The 18,602-nt window shown below is 47.6% G+C and overlaps 1 protein-coding gene across 1 annotated transcript; it reads right to left on the bottom strand.

The window, feature by feature from the left end:
* Window positions 1-505: 505 nt before the first annotated feature.
* On the bottom strand, window positions 506-16,944 carry LOC103307223 (zinc-binding protein A33-like). Its single transcript, XM_065579574.1, has 6 exons — window positions 16,663-16,944; window positions 14,735-14,757; window positions 14,574-14,635; window positions 7,207-7,227; window positions 7,077-7,103; window positions 506-1,238 (listed from the first exon to the last, which is right to left on the bottom strand). Exons 1-6 carry the CDS (start codon window positions 16,924-16,926, stop codon window positions 679-681), a joined length of 957 nt encoding a protein of 318 aa, XP_065435646.1. The 5' UTR covers window positions 16,927-16,944; the 3' UTR covers window positions 506-678.
* Between the last annotated feature and the right edge of the window lie 1,658 nt (window positions 16,945-18,602).

The following is an 18,602-nucleotide window of genomic DNA, read 5'->3' as shown; positions in this document are numbered from 1 at the left end:
TGTAACCAAGACCATGAAGAGCCCGGCAGTACATTGAAATCAACAGTGGACACTGACAGTCCATTGCCTGCAAATAATATTTCTAAAGAAAAATAAACTAAAAAAATGGAAATTGTAGAAGAGATTTCTATCTATAGGAAGATGCTGTTTGAGGTTGCGGACCATGTTTTGTTAATTGATGTGAGAAAAAGAAAGGAAGGGTCATATCGTGATTACCAATTATATGTAGCTAGAAAGTTAATAATCACATGAATTAATGTGACATTCAAAGACTATTATATAATATTGTGTGAGTTAAGTTAAATATATTGCTTAATTAATTCTATCATTTTTTCACCTATTAATTTTCAAAGATGTAGTGCAGGAGGTGGGTGCATGTGCTAGGCCTTCCAGGGAGAACCAGTCAAGACAATAAGCGGGGGGGGGGGGGGGAGAGAGAGAAGCTGAACATGTGTGTAGTTGTGATGTGTATGACACATGTACATTGTAACTGAACACCTCAGTCTGACAATTTAATAGTTTATTTTGTTAAGATAAATATTTTGGATTTCTTGAAATTGCACAGTTGAAATACAAATGACGTTATTTAGAGTTGCTGCAGTAACTGGCCCTACCACGGGGGGCGGAGGGGAAGAGCGGCAGCGCTGGGAGGGGACAGACTGTGCCGCGGGATCACTGTCAGGGACAGAGATTCCCCCCGGCCTGAGCTGGGACCGGGCAGATTATCAGGGGAGCTGCGTTTGTACCCCTATCACTGACACGAGGATTGAAATAAGGGCGGAGCGTCCCAGAGTAGGTGTCAGTGAAAGTGAAGAGATGGGACCTGTCAGTCACATTGTAAAACGAGACCTCGCCCGCCTCATAGTCCAGGAAAATCCCCACCCGGCTGGGCCTGACGCTCACGGGAAGGGGGATTGGGGGGGCTGTGCCGGCCTTGTACCCCTCATCCCTCAGCCACATGATCCAGTATCCATCCTCAGGTGTGAGTGTGACCTTCCCCTTTCTGTTCGCAGATTCCCTACAAACTCCCAGGTCCCACTCAGTCTTGTCTCCCACCTCCACCTCCCAGTAACGCCTCCCGCCCGCGAACCCCTCAGCGCCCAGGACACAGGGACAAAGATCAAATCTCTCAGGATTGTCGGGCAGATCCTGCCATGTGTCTCCGAATCTCACATGTTTCTGATCCTCAGACAGGATGAGTCTGGGATGAGCCGTGTCTGGATCCAGAGTCACGTCCACTGGGGAGAGAGTCACAGAGTCAGGGCCGGGGGCATTGGCTGGTCACTGGGATCAAAGGGAAATTAACCTGCGTCTCCGTTAATCGCTGGGGGGGGGTTGTTGCCCAAGGGGAGTCAGGGCCTGTCTGCCTGTGAGGAGGTAAGAGCATGAGGAGCAGGGGGATTGAGCAGAAGGGCAGACACAGGGAGGGCAGAGGAGGGGAGGGACAAGCACCAGGGGGCAGAGAGGGGTGAGAAGAGAGGCAGAGGCAGGTAGGTAGAGGAAGGTGTTAGGAGATGGGATTGGGGAGAGGCAGGTGCCAGGGGGTCAGAGTGGGTGGAGGGAGGGGCAGAGGGGAGGAACAGGCACAAGGGCAATGGGGGGATAAAAGAAGGGGCAGGCACCATGAGGACAGAGGGGGGTGAAGGGCAGGTTCCTGGGGGTGGGGGGAGAAGTGGGCTCCATGGGAGAAGAAGGGGACAGACCCCAGGGGTCTATGGGGAGCAAGGAAAGGGATGGGCAGAGGGGTGTGAGGGAATGTGCGTGCTCCAATCGGGCAGGGGAAATCAAGGGGGGCAGGGGAAATCAAGGGGAGGGTGAGCTGCCAGGGGGTGAGATGATGAGGAGTGGGGCAAGTGGAACCATGGGGGGGAGTGAGTGGGCAGGCACTGGTGCCAAAGGGACAGAATGGGGGGGGGGTAAGGGAGCAGGTGAGCAGAAGGGGGCAGAGAGAGGGGTGTGGTAAAGGGCAGGCCCTAGGGGGCAGATGGGTGTGAAGGGAGATGTGGGCACCAGGGGGGCAGATGGAGGATGAAGGGAGGGGTGGGACCCAGAAGTTAGGAGAGGGAGAGGTGAGGGGTGGGGCAGTGCTGAGGTGAGGGGAAGGGCTGAGACCAGGGGTCCTAGATGGAGGTGAAGGAAGGGACTTGCACCAGGTGGGCAGAGGGGGCAAAGGAAACAGCAAGCACCAGGGAGGCAGATGGGCCAAGGGTAGAGCTGGGACTTGGGGCAGAGGAGGAGCTGGCACCAGGGGACTGGAGGGGTGGTGAGGGGAGCAGGTGTCACGGAGCCAGAGGGCGAGGGGAGGGGCAGAGGTTAGAAATAAGGAGAAGGTGGCATGGGTGATGGTGGCAGAGGGGCAAGAGGAGAGCAGGGTCAGTGGGGCAGAGGGTGGTGAGGGGGTTGGGCACCAGGGAGGAAGGGGAGAAGGGGAGGGTCAGGTGTTGGGGGCCAGGGGGAGTGAGGGAAGGGATAGGCACCAGAAGGGTGCGGTGGGTAAGGGAAAGGGCAGGTGCTAGGGGGATTGAGCAGAAGGGCAGACACAGGGAGGGCAGAGGAGGGGAGGGACAAGCACCAGGGGGCAGAGAGGGGTGAGAAGAGAGGCAGAGGCAGGTAGGTAGAGGAAGGTGTTAGGAGATGGGATTGGGGAGAGGCAGGTGCCAGGCGGTCAGAGTGGGGCTAGAGGAGGGGTGGGCAGAGGGGGTGAGGGAAGGGGCAGGTGCCAGGGGTCAAAGAGGGTGGGGAGAGAGGCAGGTGCCAGGAGGGCTGAGGGGAATAAGAAGGGCGGAAGCCAGGACAGCAAAGGGCGGTGAGGGGTGGGGTGGCCATCAGGGGGCAGAGGGGGGTGAGCAGAGCGATGGGAGACATGACAGCAGAGGAGGGAAAGAGGAGAGGTAGATGCCAGGACATAGCAGGGGTGTGAAGTGATGGGGGACCCTTGGGGCTCTAGCATGGTGAGTGGCAAGTGACAGAGTTAACACTGTTAGTGACCCTGGCAGCTGGATCGACCCAGGATATGGATAAGGAACTATTTAATGTATTAAGGGAAGTAAATACTAATAGAAACTGTGTAATTATGGGGGACTTTAACTTCCCAGATATAGATTGGGGAACAAACGCTAGTAGCAATAATAGGGCTCAGATGTTCCTAGATGTGCTTGCTGATCAATTCCTTTATCAAGTGGTAGCTGAGCCGACGAGGGGGGAGGCCATTTTAGATTTGATTCTGGTAAGTAGTGAGGACCTTGTTGAGGAAGTGGTAGTGGGGGACAACTTGGGCTCCAGTGATCATGAGCTAATTCGGTTTAAACTAAATGGAAGGAGTACCAGAATTAAGTCAAAGACTAGGGTTTATAATTTTAAAAAGGCCAATTTTAACAAATTAAGGGGACTGGTAAGGGAAGTGGATTGGGCAAACATATTAAGGGATCTAAAGGCAGAAGAAGCCTGGGATTACTTTAAGTTAAAGATGCATGAGCTGTCAGAGGCCTGTATCCCCAAAAAGGGAAAAAGATTACTAAGCAAGAGATTTAGACCGAGCTGGATGAGCGACCGACTGAAAGGGGCGATTAGGAAAAAACAGAAAGCGTACAAAGAGTGGAAGAGGGGAGGGATCAGTAAGGAAACTTACCTTAGTGAAGTCAGAGAATGTAGAGATAGAGTGAGAAAGGCCAAAGGCCGGGAAGAGTTGGACTTAGCGAGGGGAATCAAAAGCAATAGTAAGAGGTTTTACAGCCATATAAATAGGAAGAAAGCAAAGAAAGAAGAAGTGGGACCGCTGAAGACTATAGCCGGAGAGGAGATTAAAGATAATCTAGGCATGGCGCAATATCTCAATGAATATTTTGCATCGGTGTTTAATGAGGCCAATGAAGGTATTAGGGATACTAGCACCGTTACAGAGGGGCATACAGGATGGGGGATTACCGCATCCGAGGTAGAAACAAAACTAGAACGCCTTAATGGGACTAAGTCGGGTGGACCGGACAATCTTCATCCGAGAATATTGAAGGAATTGGCGCGGGAAATAGCAGGCCCATTAGCGATTATATTTAATGAATCTGTAAACTCGGGGGTGGTCCCGTTAGACTGGAGAATAGCCAATGTGGTTCCTATTTTCAAGAAAGGGAAAAAAAGTGACCCGGGTAACTATAGGCCTGTTAGTTTAACATCAGTAGTGTGCAAGGTGCTGGAGAAGATTCTGAAAGAGAAACTAGTTGAGGACCTTGAGGTTAATGGCAAATGCGATAAATTACAGCATGGTTTTACGAAGGGCAGATCGTGCCAAATGAATCTGATCTCCTTCTTTGAGAAAGTAACTGACTTATTAGATAAGGGAAATGCGGTGGACCTAATATACCTGGATTTCAGTAAAGCGTTTGATACAGTACCCCATGAGGAATTATTGGTTAAAATAAAAACATGGGGATCGATATGAAAATCCAGAGGTGGATAAGGAATTGGTTAATGGGGAGAATGCAGCGGGTTGTATTAAAGGGTGAATTGTCGGGTTGGAGGGAGGTTACTAGTGGAGTGCCTCAAGGTTCGGTTTTGGGACCCATTTTATTTAATCTATTTATAACTGACCTCGGGACCGATTGCAAGAGTGGGCTGATAAAGTTTGCGGATGATACGAAGGTGGGAGGAGTTGCAAACTCGGAGGAGGATAGGGATATTCTGCAGGGAGACTTGAATGAGCTTGTGAATTGGAGTATCAGAAATAGGATGAAATTTAATAGTGAAAAGTGTAAGGTGATGCATTTGGGGATGAATAATAACAATTTTAGTTACAAGATGGGGACGCATTGGTTAGAAGTAACGGAAGAGGAGAAGGACCTAGGGGTCCTTGTTGACCGCAGGATGACTATGAGTCGACAATGTGACGTGGCGGTGAAAAAAGCCAATGCGGTCTTGGGATGCATTAGGCGAGGTATATCTAGTAGGGATAAGGAGGTCCTGCTTCCGTTGTACAAGGCGCTGGTGAGACCTCATTTGGAGTACTGTGTGCAGTTCTGGTCTCCAATGTTTAAAAAAGATGAACTCAAACTGGAACGGGTGCAGAGAAGGGCGACTAAGATGATCAGAGGAATGGAAAACCTGTCGTATGAAAAGAGATTATAGGAGCTTGGGTTGTTTAGTCTGACAAAGCGAAAGCTGAGGGGGGATATGATTGCTATCTTTAAATATATCAGAGGGGTTAATACAAGGGAGGGAGAGGAATTATTCCAGCTTAGTACTAATGTGGACACGAGAACGAATGGATACAAACTGGCCGGGGGAAAGTTCAGGCTTGAAATTAGACGAAGGTTTCTGACCGTCAGAGGGGTGAAATATTGGAACGGCCTTCCGAGGGAAACGGTGGGGGCAACGGACCTGTCTGGTTTTAAGATTAAGTTGGATAAGTTTATGGAGGGAATGGTTTAATGGTAAAACATAGTAGCCAAGGAAAACCAAGCAATGGTACATGAATACCATAATGGCAAACAAGGGTCAGGCTAGAGACTCTTGCCTATATGCTCGGGGTATTACTGATCGCCATATTTGGGGTCGGGAAGGAATTTTCCTCCAGGGTAGATTGGCTGAGCCTCTGGAGGTTTTTCGCCTTCCTCCGCAGCATGGGGCAGGGATCACTAGCAGGAGGGTCTCAGCCGATTGAAGTCACTAAAACACAGGATTGGGGACTTCAACGGCAGAGTCCAGGGAAGGGTCTTGCGGCCTGCAGCATGCGGGGGGTCAGACCAGATGATCATAATGGTCCCTTCTGACCTTAAAGTCTATGAGTCTATGAGTCTATGAGCTCAGCGTCCCTGCCAGGGGCCTGAGCTGGCACGTGTCTGGCTGCCTGTACCCTGCTCAGCTGGGTGTTACTGTGCTGTGTGGACAGGACCTAGGGTTGGCACCTGTCCAGTTTTCCCAGGATTGTCCCTTTGTTCAGGTCACTGTCGTGGGAAATCTGTGAGTCTGTCCAGGATGCTACTAGCCCCAGGTATATCAGTGGCTGTAGCAGGGGGGCTGCAGGGTGTTGATGCTGCACAGAGAGAGATCTGGGTCCAGAGTGTCTGGGAGCCCCGGGGAGCAGTGAGTGAGATGTGGAGCTTGGGGCCAGCAGGGCCCATTCACCACCATGCAGGTATCAGCTGTGGAGGTCACCACTGGGGGCAGTGGGGTAGATTTAGGGCCATAAACTACTTGGTGAGGTTGGTGCCTGAGGCAGTCAAATGAACAGGACCTGCAGGGGCTGGTGCCCTCTCCCGTGGGTGAGACGGGGACACGGTGCTCCGGGTGCGGGGACAGGTCGTGTATGTGGAGCAGAGGTGGTGACCCTAACAGGACCTCAACGGTGTTTGTGTAACTGTCCTGGGCACCCCGTCCCTCCCAGCTCTGTGTGGTAGGACACCCTGGGGTGCATGGACACCTGGGCCAGTGGTGCTGTAATGTGTGCACACAGCCCCTGGAGCTGCCAGGGAGCAGCCCAGATTCTCCCAGCATTCACCAGGACACACACATGGTCAGGCAGCAGGCTGGGAGCAAACACACACACACAGCTCAGCAACTGCTGTGAGGCAGAAAAGCTGCCTTGTTGGCACAATTTGTTGTAACTGGGTCAAGGGAGTGTCACAAGCTGGTTATAAAAACCTGTGTGCCCCTGCAGTGGGACAGGGCCTCCCTCCCCCCAAATCCAGGGGACACTGAACAGCCCCTGTCTGGGCCTGTTACGCTAGAAGGAAATTGTGGGTGAAAGCCTGGTCTGATCCTGCTGCTGGGAGGAGAGAGCTTGGCAGTTCAGTTCAGTTCAGTTATGGCCAGATAAGAATGCCCATCCTGCAGAGCCCAGGCACCCCCTGCAAAGGTGACACCAGGAGCAACATTTCATCACTAATCAGCCCTTTCCCAACGGGGACATGTCCCTGCTCTGCAATAAACCTGGGTTTTGTTTGCCCCTTTCCATCCACCCCAGTGACATTGCTGTTTCTAGCTTGAATGTCATAGGAAAATGCTCTGTGCAGGGAAAGGAGCAGAGAGCTCCCAGGGGAAGGTGGGTCTCACCATGGATAAAATATCAGTGGTATGTACAGTACCTGCGTAGATCTGGGCGCTTCTCCACCCTGCAACCAAACACAGACAGAGGGGTGAGAACATCCCTGAACACCGACATGCTGAGCAGGAGACAATGTCACACAGGGTGATACTGGGGGGAATAGAACTTACTGAGCTCAGCCTGGAGTTTGTCTAAAAATAAAACAAAGAGAAATGAGTCAATATCACATTATCTTGCAGAAGAGAAGAGAGTCAAAAAGACCTTAATGCAGGGAAGTTACAATTCTTAGACTCAGCCTGGAGGCTACAGCAGCAGCCAGACACCTGAACCTAGGCTGACCAGACAGCAAATGTGAAAAATCAGGATGGAGGTGGGGGGTAATAGGAGCCTATATAAGAAAATGACCCCAAAATTGGGACTGTCCCTATAAAATCGGGACATCTGGTCACCCTACCTGAACCTCTGAGCAACAAAGGAATCAGCAAGGGGAGAAATACAGTAACCCCACCTGGCCACCTGCCAGGTGCAGGAGGTTGTTAGAGCCAAACAAGGATCCCTCTGCAAATGGAAAATATTAACCCTGTGCAGCCAGCAGAAAGGTGCATACAGTACATCGGGCGAAGTGCATAATGGGAATTAGGAGACTAAATGGAATTAGCAGAGTGAACAGCCAGAGATATAAAACAAATACCAGGGAATTATTTCAGTCCATCAGAATCAGGAAGCCTGTGAGAAAATCAATGGGTCCCCTGGATCTGCAGAGGGGAGAGGGAGCAAGGACAGTGCTGAGAGACTGACTCATTTCTTTGCATCAGTTTTCACCACAGAGGTTGCTGGGGAGAGACCTGCCCTGGAGCTGCTCTGTTCAGGAAATAAAGACCAGGGATCGAGGCGTGAAGAGGAGATATTGGAACAAACTGACAAACTAAAGAGCCAGCAGCCACCTAGAGCAGGTAAGACCCCTGCCAGATGGCAAATCCCAGGAGCTCTCAAATGACATCAGACGATATGGCTGAACCGCTAACAATAATACGCATCTCTCATTAAAATCAGCTTCACTTCTGGAGAATCGGAGGGTTGGGAATGTTGTAGCCAACTTTAAAATTTTGGTAGGAGTAATCCTAAGAACTACAGACCAGTGAGCGTTACGGCACTGCCTGCTACACTGGTTGAAATAAGAACTAAAAGAGAATTCTAAAACAGCTCTATGAGAAGGATAAGGTCTGACTAGCAGAGCTGGAAAGGAAACTTGTGTCCCACTAATCTACTAAATTGCTTTAAGTACGTCAGTAAAATAGTGCACAAAGGAGAACCCATTGGCATAATTTATGTGGATTTTCAAAAAGCCTTTAACAAAATTCCTCACAAAAGATTATTAACTAATCTGAGACATCATGGTGTGAGGGGTAAAGTATTGTCCTGGATCAGAAACCAGCTCAAAGACAGAAAACAAAGAGCAAGAATAAATGGTAAAAATTTACCATGGAAAATTTCATCAAGGATCTACAACCTATCCTGAAGGACGATCCATCACTCTCACAGATCTTGGGAGACAGACCAGTCCTTGCTTACAGACAGCCCCCAAACCTGAAGCAAATACTGACCAGCAACCACACACCACACAACAAAAACACTAACCCAGGAACCTATCCTTGCAACAAAGCCTGTTGCCAACTCTGTCCACATATCTATTCAGGGGACACCATCACAGGACCTAATCACGTCAGCCACACTATCAGAGGCTCGTTCACCTGCACATCTACCAATGTGATATATGCCATCATGTGCCAGCAATGCCCCTCTGCCATGTGCATTGGCCAAACCAGACAGTCTCTACGTAAAAGAATAAATGGACACGAATCAAGAATTATAACATTCAAAAACCAATTGGAGAACATTTCAATCTCCCTGGCCACTCGATTACAGACCTAAAAGTCGCAATATTACAACAAAAAAATTTCAAAAACAGACTCCAACGAGAGACTGCTGAATTGGAATTAATTTGCAAATTGGACACCATTAAATTAGTTTTGAATAAAGAGTGGGAGTGGATGGGCCATTACACAAAGTAAAACTATTTCCCCATGCTTATCTTTCCCCCCCTACAGTTCCTTATATCTCCTTGTCAAGTGCTGGAAATGGGCCATTTTCATTACCACTATAAACAGTTCTTTTTCTCTCCTGCTGACAACAGCTCACCTTAATTGATCACTCTCCTTATAATGTGTATGGTAACGCCCATTGTTTCATGTTTTCTGTGCATATATATATATCTTTCTTCTGTATTTTCTACTACATGCATCCGATGAAGTGAGCTACAGCCCACGAAAGCTTATGCTACAATAAATCTGTTAGTCTCTAAGATGCCACAAGTACTCCTGTTCTTTTTGGGGATACAGACTAACATGGCTGCTTCTCTGAAACATGGAAAAAGAGTTAGCAATGGGGTGCCTCAAAGTTGGGTCTTCGGTTAGGACTGGTGTTCAGTATAAGTTATCAGTGACTTGGAAAAAGGGATAAGCTGAGAGGTGGCAAAATTTATAGATGTCACAGAACTATTTAATTTAGACAAGGCCAGAGAAATCTTGAATTATTTCAGAGGGACCAAGCTTGGGCAATATGAGGGCTGATGAAATTCAGTATTGATCCTAGTAAGGTAAGGCACATTGCAAGGAATAATTACAGCTATTCAGACAGGTTCTAGGGTTCTAAATTGTAACTGGAACTACTCAGGAAAGAGACCCAGGGATCACTGGACACAACTCCATGAAGATCTCTTCTCAATGTGCAGCAATGGTTTAAAGAACGAAGAGTTAGGATGCAGAAAGAACATGATAGAAAAATGTACTTATCTAGTCCCTCACCTGGGCACTGTGCACCGCACTAGTCACCCCATCTCAGAAAGGACATTATGGAGATGGGCAACAATAATTATTAGAGCCCTGAAGGCACGTCCGTATAAGGAGTGATTAAAAAAGGTGGCACATTTTAGTTTAGATAGGAGACATGACAGAGAAACACAAAGCAGTGAGTGAGAGCAAGAAGTTGGGTGCTCAGACCTACCTTCTCTCCAAATACAAGAACAAGAGGATACTCAAATAAAGGGAAAAGCAGCAAATTTCTAACTGTAAGAGGAAATGACCTCTCAAGGTTCCTTTCAGTCCTATGATTGTATGATTCTATGCAATACTGTTTTATAGGATGCATAATTAGCCTGCGGAACAATTTGCCACAAGATAGCATTGAGGCCAGGAGTTCAGCAGGAGTAAAAGAAAAGGACATTTAGATGGATAATGAGAACATACAGATTTAGACTGGGTAGGATTAAAACTAAACAGACAAGCAAAGAAAAAACCCCAAATGGACAAAGGATTCAAAAAGCCCCAGACAGTGATATGGAAATGTGAATCTCCAGATTTATCACAGTTCACAAAAAATGCAAGCATTCTGGAGGGCAGAGAAACCCCCTCCTGCTTCAGTGCACAAGCCAATTGCTAACTGATGGGAGTCAGGAGGGAATTTTCCCTGGGGGCAGGTTAGTCCATCATCAGCCACTAGGGGGTTTCCTCACACCTTCTGAAACAGCTACTCATCCAGTGAAACCCTTAAGCACACGCTGAATAGGGATGGTCTGACACGTGGGCTTAAAGTGCAGCATGTGCTTAACTACCCTGCTGAATTGGGGCCCTAGTGAACACACACTAAAGGCCTGTTTAGATAATTATCCCTAAAGAAAACAACTACTTTGAGGTTAAAGCTTTTATTGGCTGAGGGAAGTGAGGCCCCACACCCAACTCAATGGCGTTTCTGTCTGTCTGCAATGTGATAACTTTTGACAACCACATCCCAACAGCTCTGTTTCACGGCATATTTTAGGCATCAGTGGGCAGAACCTTCTGGATTTTGGTGAAAAATGGAAACCTGTAAAAGCCTCATTTCCACTAAAATCTCAGGATACAGGGAGAGGCGGTGACCTCAGGGTTAGGATTATGGTTTAGGGTCAGGGTGCCCCTCATCCCCCTTCAGCCATTGCCCTAGCCAGGTCACTTATTCCCCATCCAGCCAAATACCTCCCCTCTGCCCCTCCCTCCCCGAGACCAGCCTCGTGCAGAACCCTGTTGATTTTGGTGAAAATCAGAAACATTGAAAAGCTGGATTTTAGTGGATTTTGGTTTTCCAATTTTCACCTAGATCAATAGGGATCCGCCCCGAATGGGGGGGGGGGGGGGTGAAGGACCTGGCTGTAGTGGGCTGAGGGCCAGCCTGGGTGTACAGCTCAGCCTATATTAGTAACAAAGCGTGTGCCCCTCCCTGTGTTATGGCACTGCACAGACACAGAGGAGTCACAAGTCCCTGCTCTGAAGAGCTCACAGTCTAACCAGACAAGACAGGCACAGGGCAGGGAAGTTAGAGCAAGTTAGAGCTCTATAAAATTTAAGTGTAGACAAGTCCTTAAACTGCTCTTGTTACACGGGTATAACACTCCATGCCAGCGCTGTTATTCCGTAATGGGAGTGAGTTTTTCTGGTTTAGCTTGTGCCTTTAGTTATGGCAGCCTTTCCCTGGGGGAAGGGCAGCAGCACGGCCCAGGATCTCTACAGCACTGGGCCCCTTTCCTGACACCCCCTCATGTTCCCAGGCCCATCTCCCACACACCCCTACAATAGAGCTTGTGAGTGGGTCCTCAGAGGGCAGCCTGTAGCTGTTCTCTGCACTGCCTGAACTGGAGGAATCCTCCCACAGCTGGATACAGGCCTTCTGGAGCCCTTTTATGCTGCTCTGGTCTTTTTACTGACCATAAAGGGGTTGAAGTATGGGTGAAAATCTCACCCTCCATTTATTAAGATGTGCCCAGCTTTTATGGGTGTGAAGGTATAATTGAGCAAGTGACCTACCTGGGCGTAAGCAGTGCTCCAGCCCAGAGACATCTGCCTGAGTCTACTGTTTGCTGCTCTCACTTTCAGGTGACATTGTAAATAAGAAGTGGGCAGCATTATCTACCATAAATGTAAACAAACTTTGAGACTAACAGAAGTACTGGGAGCATAAGCTTTCGTGGGTAAGAACCTCACTTCTTCAGATGCAAGGTTTCATGGGTAAGAACCTCACTTCTTCTTGCATCTGAAGAAGTGAGGTTCTTACCCATGAAAGCTTATGCTCCCAGTACTTTTGTTAGTCTCTAAGGTGCCACAGGACCCTCTGTTGCTTTTTACAGATTCAGACTAACACGGCTACCCCTCTGATACGTAAACAAACTTGTTTGTCTTAGCGAAGAAGTAGGACTGAGTGGACTTGTAGGCTCTAAAGTTTTATATTGTTTTGTTTTTGAGTGCAGTTATGTAACAAAAATAGTCTACATTTGTAAGTTGCCCTTTCACAATAAAGTGATGGCACTCTGGTACTTGTATGAGGTGAATTGAAAAATACTATTTCTTTTGTTTATCATGTTTACAGTGCAAAATATTTGTAATCAGAAATAATATAAAGTGAACACTGGACACTTTATATTCTGTGTTGTAATTGAAATCAATATATTTGAAAATGTAGAAAACATCCAAAAATATTTAAATAAATGGTATTCTATTATTATTTAACAGTGCAAGTAATCACACAATTAATCACAATTACTTTTTTTAATTGCTTGACAGCCCTAAAACAAATGTAAAACTTTAGAGCCTAAATATTTAATAAATTTCAATTGGTATTCTATTATTGTTTAACAGTGTGATTAACAGTGTGATTAAAAGTACAATTATTTTTTTGAATTGCAACTAATTTTTTTTTAGTTAATCGCGTGAGTTAAGTGCCATTAATTGAAGCCCTAGTATTTTTAGTAAAAGTCAGGGACAGGTCACAGCCAATAAACAAAAATTCATGCAAGCCCGCAACTTGTCCCTGACTTTTACTAATAATACCCTGGGGGGGGGGGGGGGGGGGGACTAAGACTGTGAGCAGTGCCAGGGGCTGCTGCCACTGCTCCATGTCTCTGTGACAGAATCATATCCTCACGTATGACATTTGCTGCATGTGAACACTCAATAATATTTAGAGCAGGACACAAAAGTTTAGTCATGGAAGAAAAAAAGACTTTCTAAGGGCCCCATTGTATCTGCAGTTATATTTCATCTCAGAAGCATTCAGAAAGGATGTAATTCTCCTCTTCACAGGGGACCAGCACAAGGCCTAGCCACTTACATCCCATTTACAGCCTAAAAATGGTACTTAAGCAGAATTTCAGTTGGGTCTAGGTTTCATGATGGCCTTCCAGATGGATGTACATTTGCCACAGAGCTCCTCTGGTCTACTTTGGGTTTATCTATTTCATCACAGAAAATGTGGCCATGTGCCTCTCAGTTCTACAGCTCCCTGTTTAGGACCAATGCTAACACCAGCATAGCTAATTATTATTATTATTATTCACAGACCATTTCTCTCCGTGTCAGAGAAGCTGGAGCAGATGTGCCAGACATTTTTTTGTTTTCAAAGGAGCATTAAAATCAATTTTAGATTTTAAGAAATCAAACTTTTAAAACCATGGAAATTAAAAGTTAAGATTCAGCTTTAACTAAAATCATCCAGAAGTTAAACTATTGCTAACCACATTTTGGGTCACCCAAACCAATGTAACTTGAACACAACAGTATTGAAAATGTTGCCCCCATCTCTTTAGGATTAAACACACATCTCTGGTACTGAGCAGAATACTCTGACAGGAGACTGAACTCTTCTAGTGTTGGTACCATAATCTGTTTTGGTACCTATCTCGTCCTTATTACCATAGTGTCTGGGCTCCTCACAATCTTTTGTGTATTTATCCTCACAACACCTCTGGGAGGTAGAGCCCAACTACTATCCCCATTGTACAGATGTGAACAAGAATCACAGAGGGACAGGTTTTCTAAAGGGATTGAGGCACCCAAAGACTCTGATAGGCGCCTAGTAGGATTTTAAAAAGCAACTAGGCACCTAACTCCTATTGAAATCAATGGGAGTTTGGCACATGGGCATGTCCAAAAATCCCGCTAGGTGCTAATCTGGATCTTTAGGCATCTACACAGCTTTAATAATCTGTCCCTAAATGACTCACCCAAGATCCCACAGCACATCTGTGGCACAGCAGGCTAGCTCTGTAACCACTGGACCATCCTGCCTCTCTAATCTCATTATCTCAGCCTGAGCATTTGCACATGAGGGTATGTGACCAACCCCCACCTGTGGAGTCTGAACAGAAACCTGGAGAGCCACCACCACCTCCACCATTTGAGCTAATGCCCCAACTCCAGGAGATGCTCACATATGTGCGTGTGTTCTTGAGACTGGCTGTGCATCCTGAAAGAGCGCGCACAGACTGTGGGGCAGGGAGTGGGGAGTGGGATGCATGGAATGTCCTTAAATGATCAAAAATGAGGTGGTAAAATTGTTTTTGTTCAAAATCTTGTGATATTTGTATCCAGTCTTGTCATGTATTGGGACCTGACTCAGGAGTTGTGAGCGCTTGGGGTGGGCACTGCTGAATATGAGAGTGGTGTTCGTTTACCTCTAAGCTCCTGCTGTTGAGTAGAAATGGCTTCCTGTTCCTGACCGTTCACATTTTCACTCCTAAAGAGAAGAGATTCTCAGCTGCTCAGTGCAGTAATGCTGCAGTGCATCGAACAGGAATGTCAGGGGAAATGACAAAGGCAAATGCATGTACAGTACCTGCTCGATGTGCTTGCCTCCCCCTGAAAGGAGAAATGGGGAAACTCTCAATAATATTCTATAATTTAATAAAACCAGGTGAAGAAACATCCAGGGACCATTCCCTATAGGTGTGCCACACACTTTCAGGCACAAAACCCTCTTCCCATAAGGGCAAACCCATTTCAGAAGGGTAAATTCCCAGCTATCCCTGCTTCCCTAGGTATTTATGAATTTCATTCATCTGAGCAAATAATGTAGCTAACTTATTCACCCCTCTATGGCTACTGTTGGCTAAACCCACCGCCATGCACTTTTGTCAACCTCAAAGGGTTACGCTTCTGTATGGAGCAGCAGTAGCCAGAATAAGTGATAGATTCACAGCTGATAAGGCCATAAGGGACCTTTCTGAACATCTGGTCTGACCTCTTGTTTTTGAGCACAGGCCAAAGAACCTCCCGCAGAGATTCCCACAGCATCAACTTGTGGCTGAGATAAAGCAGGCCTCTGAGAGATGCCCAGCAATGATTTAAAGACTCCAAGTCATGGGGACCCACCAGAACCCTTGGTAAGTTTTTCCAATGGTAAATCCTCCTTGTGGTAAAATATGGGCACCTTACTTCTAGCCTAAATCTGTCTAGCTTTAACTTCCAGCCATTAGATCTCACTCTGCCTTTGTCTGCTGGATTAAAGAGCCCTCTTCCAGATCTGACTTCCCTCTGCAGGCTAATAAGATTAAAAGGCAGAAAAAAACATCTCTTAGTAACTAAAACAAGGAGATCTGACTCTGCTATTGGCATGAGAACGGAGCTTAGTGAAGAATTTATTTGACAAATAAGATTGATCCGTGGAGCTCAGACAATTCCATGTGGCAAAAGGGGACAGAGACTATATTGAAGGGGGGATTCTCTCAGAACAAGAGGGGCCATCGACCGCCATTTGCCAGAAGACAAGGCTGGAAACAGAGAAAGCAGGAGAGTCTCTGCCTTGCCTGAGATGCTGACCAGACCTCAGAGTCATATGTCTACACTAGAAGGGCTGCGGCCGCTCAGCTCTCCTGATACGTGCTGCAGCACGTGTGGTGAAGACGCTTTATGCCGATGGGAGAGAGCTCTCCTGTTAGCATAAAAAACCCAACCCCGGGAGCGGCGGTACCTATGTCGGCGTAACTTGTGTCACTCATGCGGGTGGAATATTCACACCCCTGAGCGACACAAGGTTTGCCAACATAGGCTGTAGTGTAGCCATAGTGATAGAAGGGGTGAGACCAGACACAGAGGATAGGGGCAGTTTGTCTCAGGACTGTTTGTTATTTTGTGTAGATCTGTAACTCTCTCTTTGCTTTCTTAAAAATACAAGTGCCAGTGGTTAGGAAATCCCTTTGCTAAGCCTGTGTTCCTGGCTCGCCTGACACATTGTCCCTGAAGGGGTCAATCGCGAACTCAGCATGCCCACAGTGACCTGGAAATCTGCCAGAGCGTGTGTAACCAAGTAGGAGCTTGGGAGGGCTGCGCCTCTGGGTCTGGGGTTTCAGACAGCTGAGGTGCAGAGGACCACATCCCAAAGAAGTGGGGCAGACATGGGGTCTGCAGGTGGGAGTGCAGCTGAGAGACCCAGCGCTGGAGTGTTAGAAGCACATGGGATCCTGTGGTTAGGTCCAGTCACAACAGACTGGTATCTGTCCAGAAAGGGGGTGACACAGGGACCTGAAGGGATTGAATTAGCAAACAAAAACACCACTACCTGGGACTCGTGGGCAGCCTTTGCCATGGGAATCCCAGTGTGAGAGCGGTGAGCCAGGATCCTTTGCAATCCTCACAAAGGGCTTTGGCATCCTCTGTACAGAACCACGTGAGCTCTTTGCCATGTTCCTCACAGACATTCCCTTCCCTTCCCCTTTGTCCTGGCTTTAAGCCCCGTTGTCTGATGAATAGCACTATCCTGCCTACCTGCATGTTGGACCTGAAGACTCTTTTCTGGAACGTTTCTCCACACTGAGGACAGGCAGCTGTCTCCACCCCCTCGCAGCGCTGGCTGATGCAGACCCGGCAGAATTTGTGCCCACATTCTAGAGTCACTGGATCTGTCAAATAATCCTGACAGATGTGACAAATGGTATCATCTAGCTTTCTACCAGCTAAAGATGTTGCAGCTGGAGGTTCCTGACCCTCAGCCTTACGTTTCCTCTTCCCTGGTCGAGCAGGTGTCCCCATGGCTGCTAGGCTCTCAGTCTGTCTGTCTCCTTCCCCAGCACTGTGTGTTTTGCTGTCACTGGTGGGAGGTGCCTCAGCCGCTGGCCTCTGCCCTGCTTGGTGGCAGGGGGAGGTGAAGAGAAAGGAGGGGCCCGGAGGGGAAAGAGGAGATGGAAAACAGAAAAACGGGGACAAGGAACTGACTGTGAGAGGAGGAGGAATGACAGTTAGAAAGGGTGGGAAAGCAGCTCTGTCAGACACCCCCTCGCCAGTGAGCAGGAGCATGGAGGGGGTTTTAGCTCCATTTTCAGCACCGGTGAGATGGACCCTGGAACACTGTGGCCATTTCTAATGACCACATTTTGAAAAATATGTTCAAAAAGAGTGGAGAGGGTGCAAAAAAGAGCCACAAATGTGATTTGGGGGCTGGAGAAAATGTCCTCCAGGGGCAGAATGAAAGAGCTCGATCTGTTCAGTTTATCAAAAGGAAGAGTGAGAGGTGACTTGATCATGGTGTTTATGTGATCCAGCTCCCTAATCATTTTTGTTGCCCTCCACTGGACTTTTTCCAATTTTTCCACATCCTTCTTGTAGTGTGGGGCCCAAAACTGGACACAGTACTCCAGATGAGGCCTCACCAGTGCCAAATAGAGGGGAAAGTTCACATCCCTTGATCTGCTGGAAATGCCCCTACTTATACAACCCAAAATGCCATTAGCCTTCCTGGCAAGAAGGACACACAGTTGACTCATAACTAGCTTTTTGTCCACTGTAACTCCTAGTTCCATTTCTGCAGAACTGCTGCCTAGCCATTCAGTCCCTAGTCTGTAGCAGTGCATGGGATTCTTCCGTCCTAAGTGCAGGACTCTGCACTTCTCCTTGTTGAACCTCATTAGATTTCTTTGGCCCAATCCTCTAATTTGTCTAGGTCCCTCTGTATCCTATCCCTCCCCTCCAGCGTATCTACCACTCCTCCCAGTTTAGTGTCATCTGCAAACTTGCTGAGAGTGAAGTCCACACCATCCTCCATATCATTAATGAAGATATTGAATAAAACCGGCCTCAGGACTGACCCTTAGGGCACCGCACTTGATACCGGCTGCCAACTAGACATGGAGCCGTTGATCACTACCCATTGAGCCCGACGATCTAGCCAGCTCTCTATCCACCTTATAGTCCATTCATCCAGCCCATACTTCTTTAACTTGCTGGCAAGAATACTGTGGGAGACCATATCAAAATCTTTACCTAAAGTCAAGGAATAACATTCACTGCTTTCCCCTCATCCACAGAGCCAGTTATCTCATCATAGAAGGCAATTAGGTTAGTCAGTCATGACTTGCCCTTGGTGAATCCATGCTGACTGTTCCTGATCACTTTCCTCTCCTCTAAGTGCTTCAGAATTGATTCCTTGAGGACCTGCTCCATGATTTTTCCAGGGACTGAGGTGAGACTGACTGGCCTCTAGTTCCCCGGATCCTCCCTCTTCCCTTTTCTAAAGATGGGCATTACATTAGCCTTTTCCCAGTCATCCTGTGCCTCCCCCAATCACCATGACGTTTCAAAGGTAAGTTACCTCTGTGTCAGTTACCTCTGACCTATCTGAGGGTACGTCTACACTATGAAATTAGGTCAAATTTATAGAAACTGGATTTATAGAAATCGGTTTTATACAGTCGATTGTGTGTGTCCCCACA

Source organism: Chrysemys picta, unplaced genomic scaffold (genome assembly GCF_011386835.1).
Source record: "Chrysemys picta bellii isolate R12L10 unplaced genomic scaffold, ASM1138683v2 scaf456, whole genome shotgun sequence".
NCBI classification, from domain to species: Eukaryota; Metazoa; Chordata; order Testudines; family Emydidae; genus Chrysemys; species Chrysemys picta.
The sequence above is the reverse complement of the archived record's forward strand: the minus strand, read 5'-3'. Positions and strand labels throughout refer to the sequence as shown.

Coding starts and splice junctions, on each gene's coding strand:
- LOC103307223 (XM_065579574.1), bottom strand. CDS start 16,926: ATGGGGACACCTGCTCGACCAGGGAAGAGGAAACGTAAGGCTGAGGGT. Junction 14,636..14,734: donor GAGGCAAGCACATCGAGCAG/GTACTGTACATG, acceptor TCTTCTCTTTAG/GAGTGAAAATGTGAACGGTC. Junction 7,104..7,206: donor CAAACTCCAGGCTGAGCTCA/GTAAGTTCTATT, acceptor GTTTGGTTGCAG/GGTGGAGAAGCGCCCAGATC.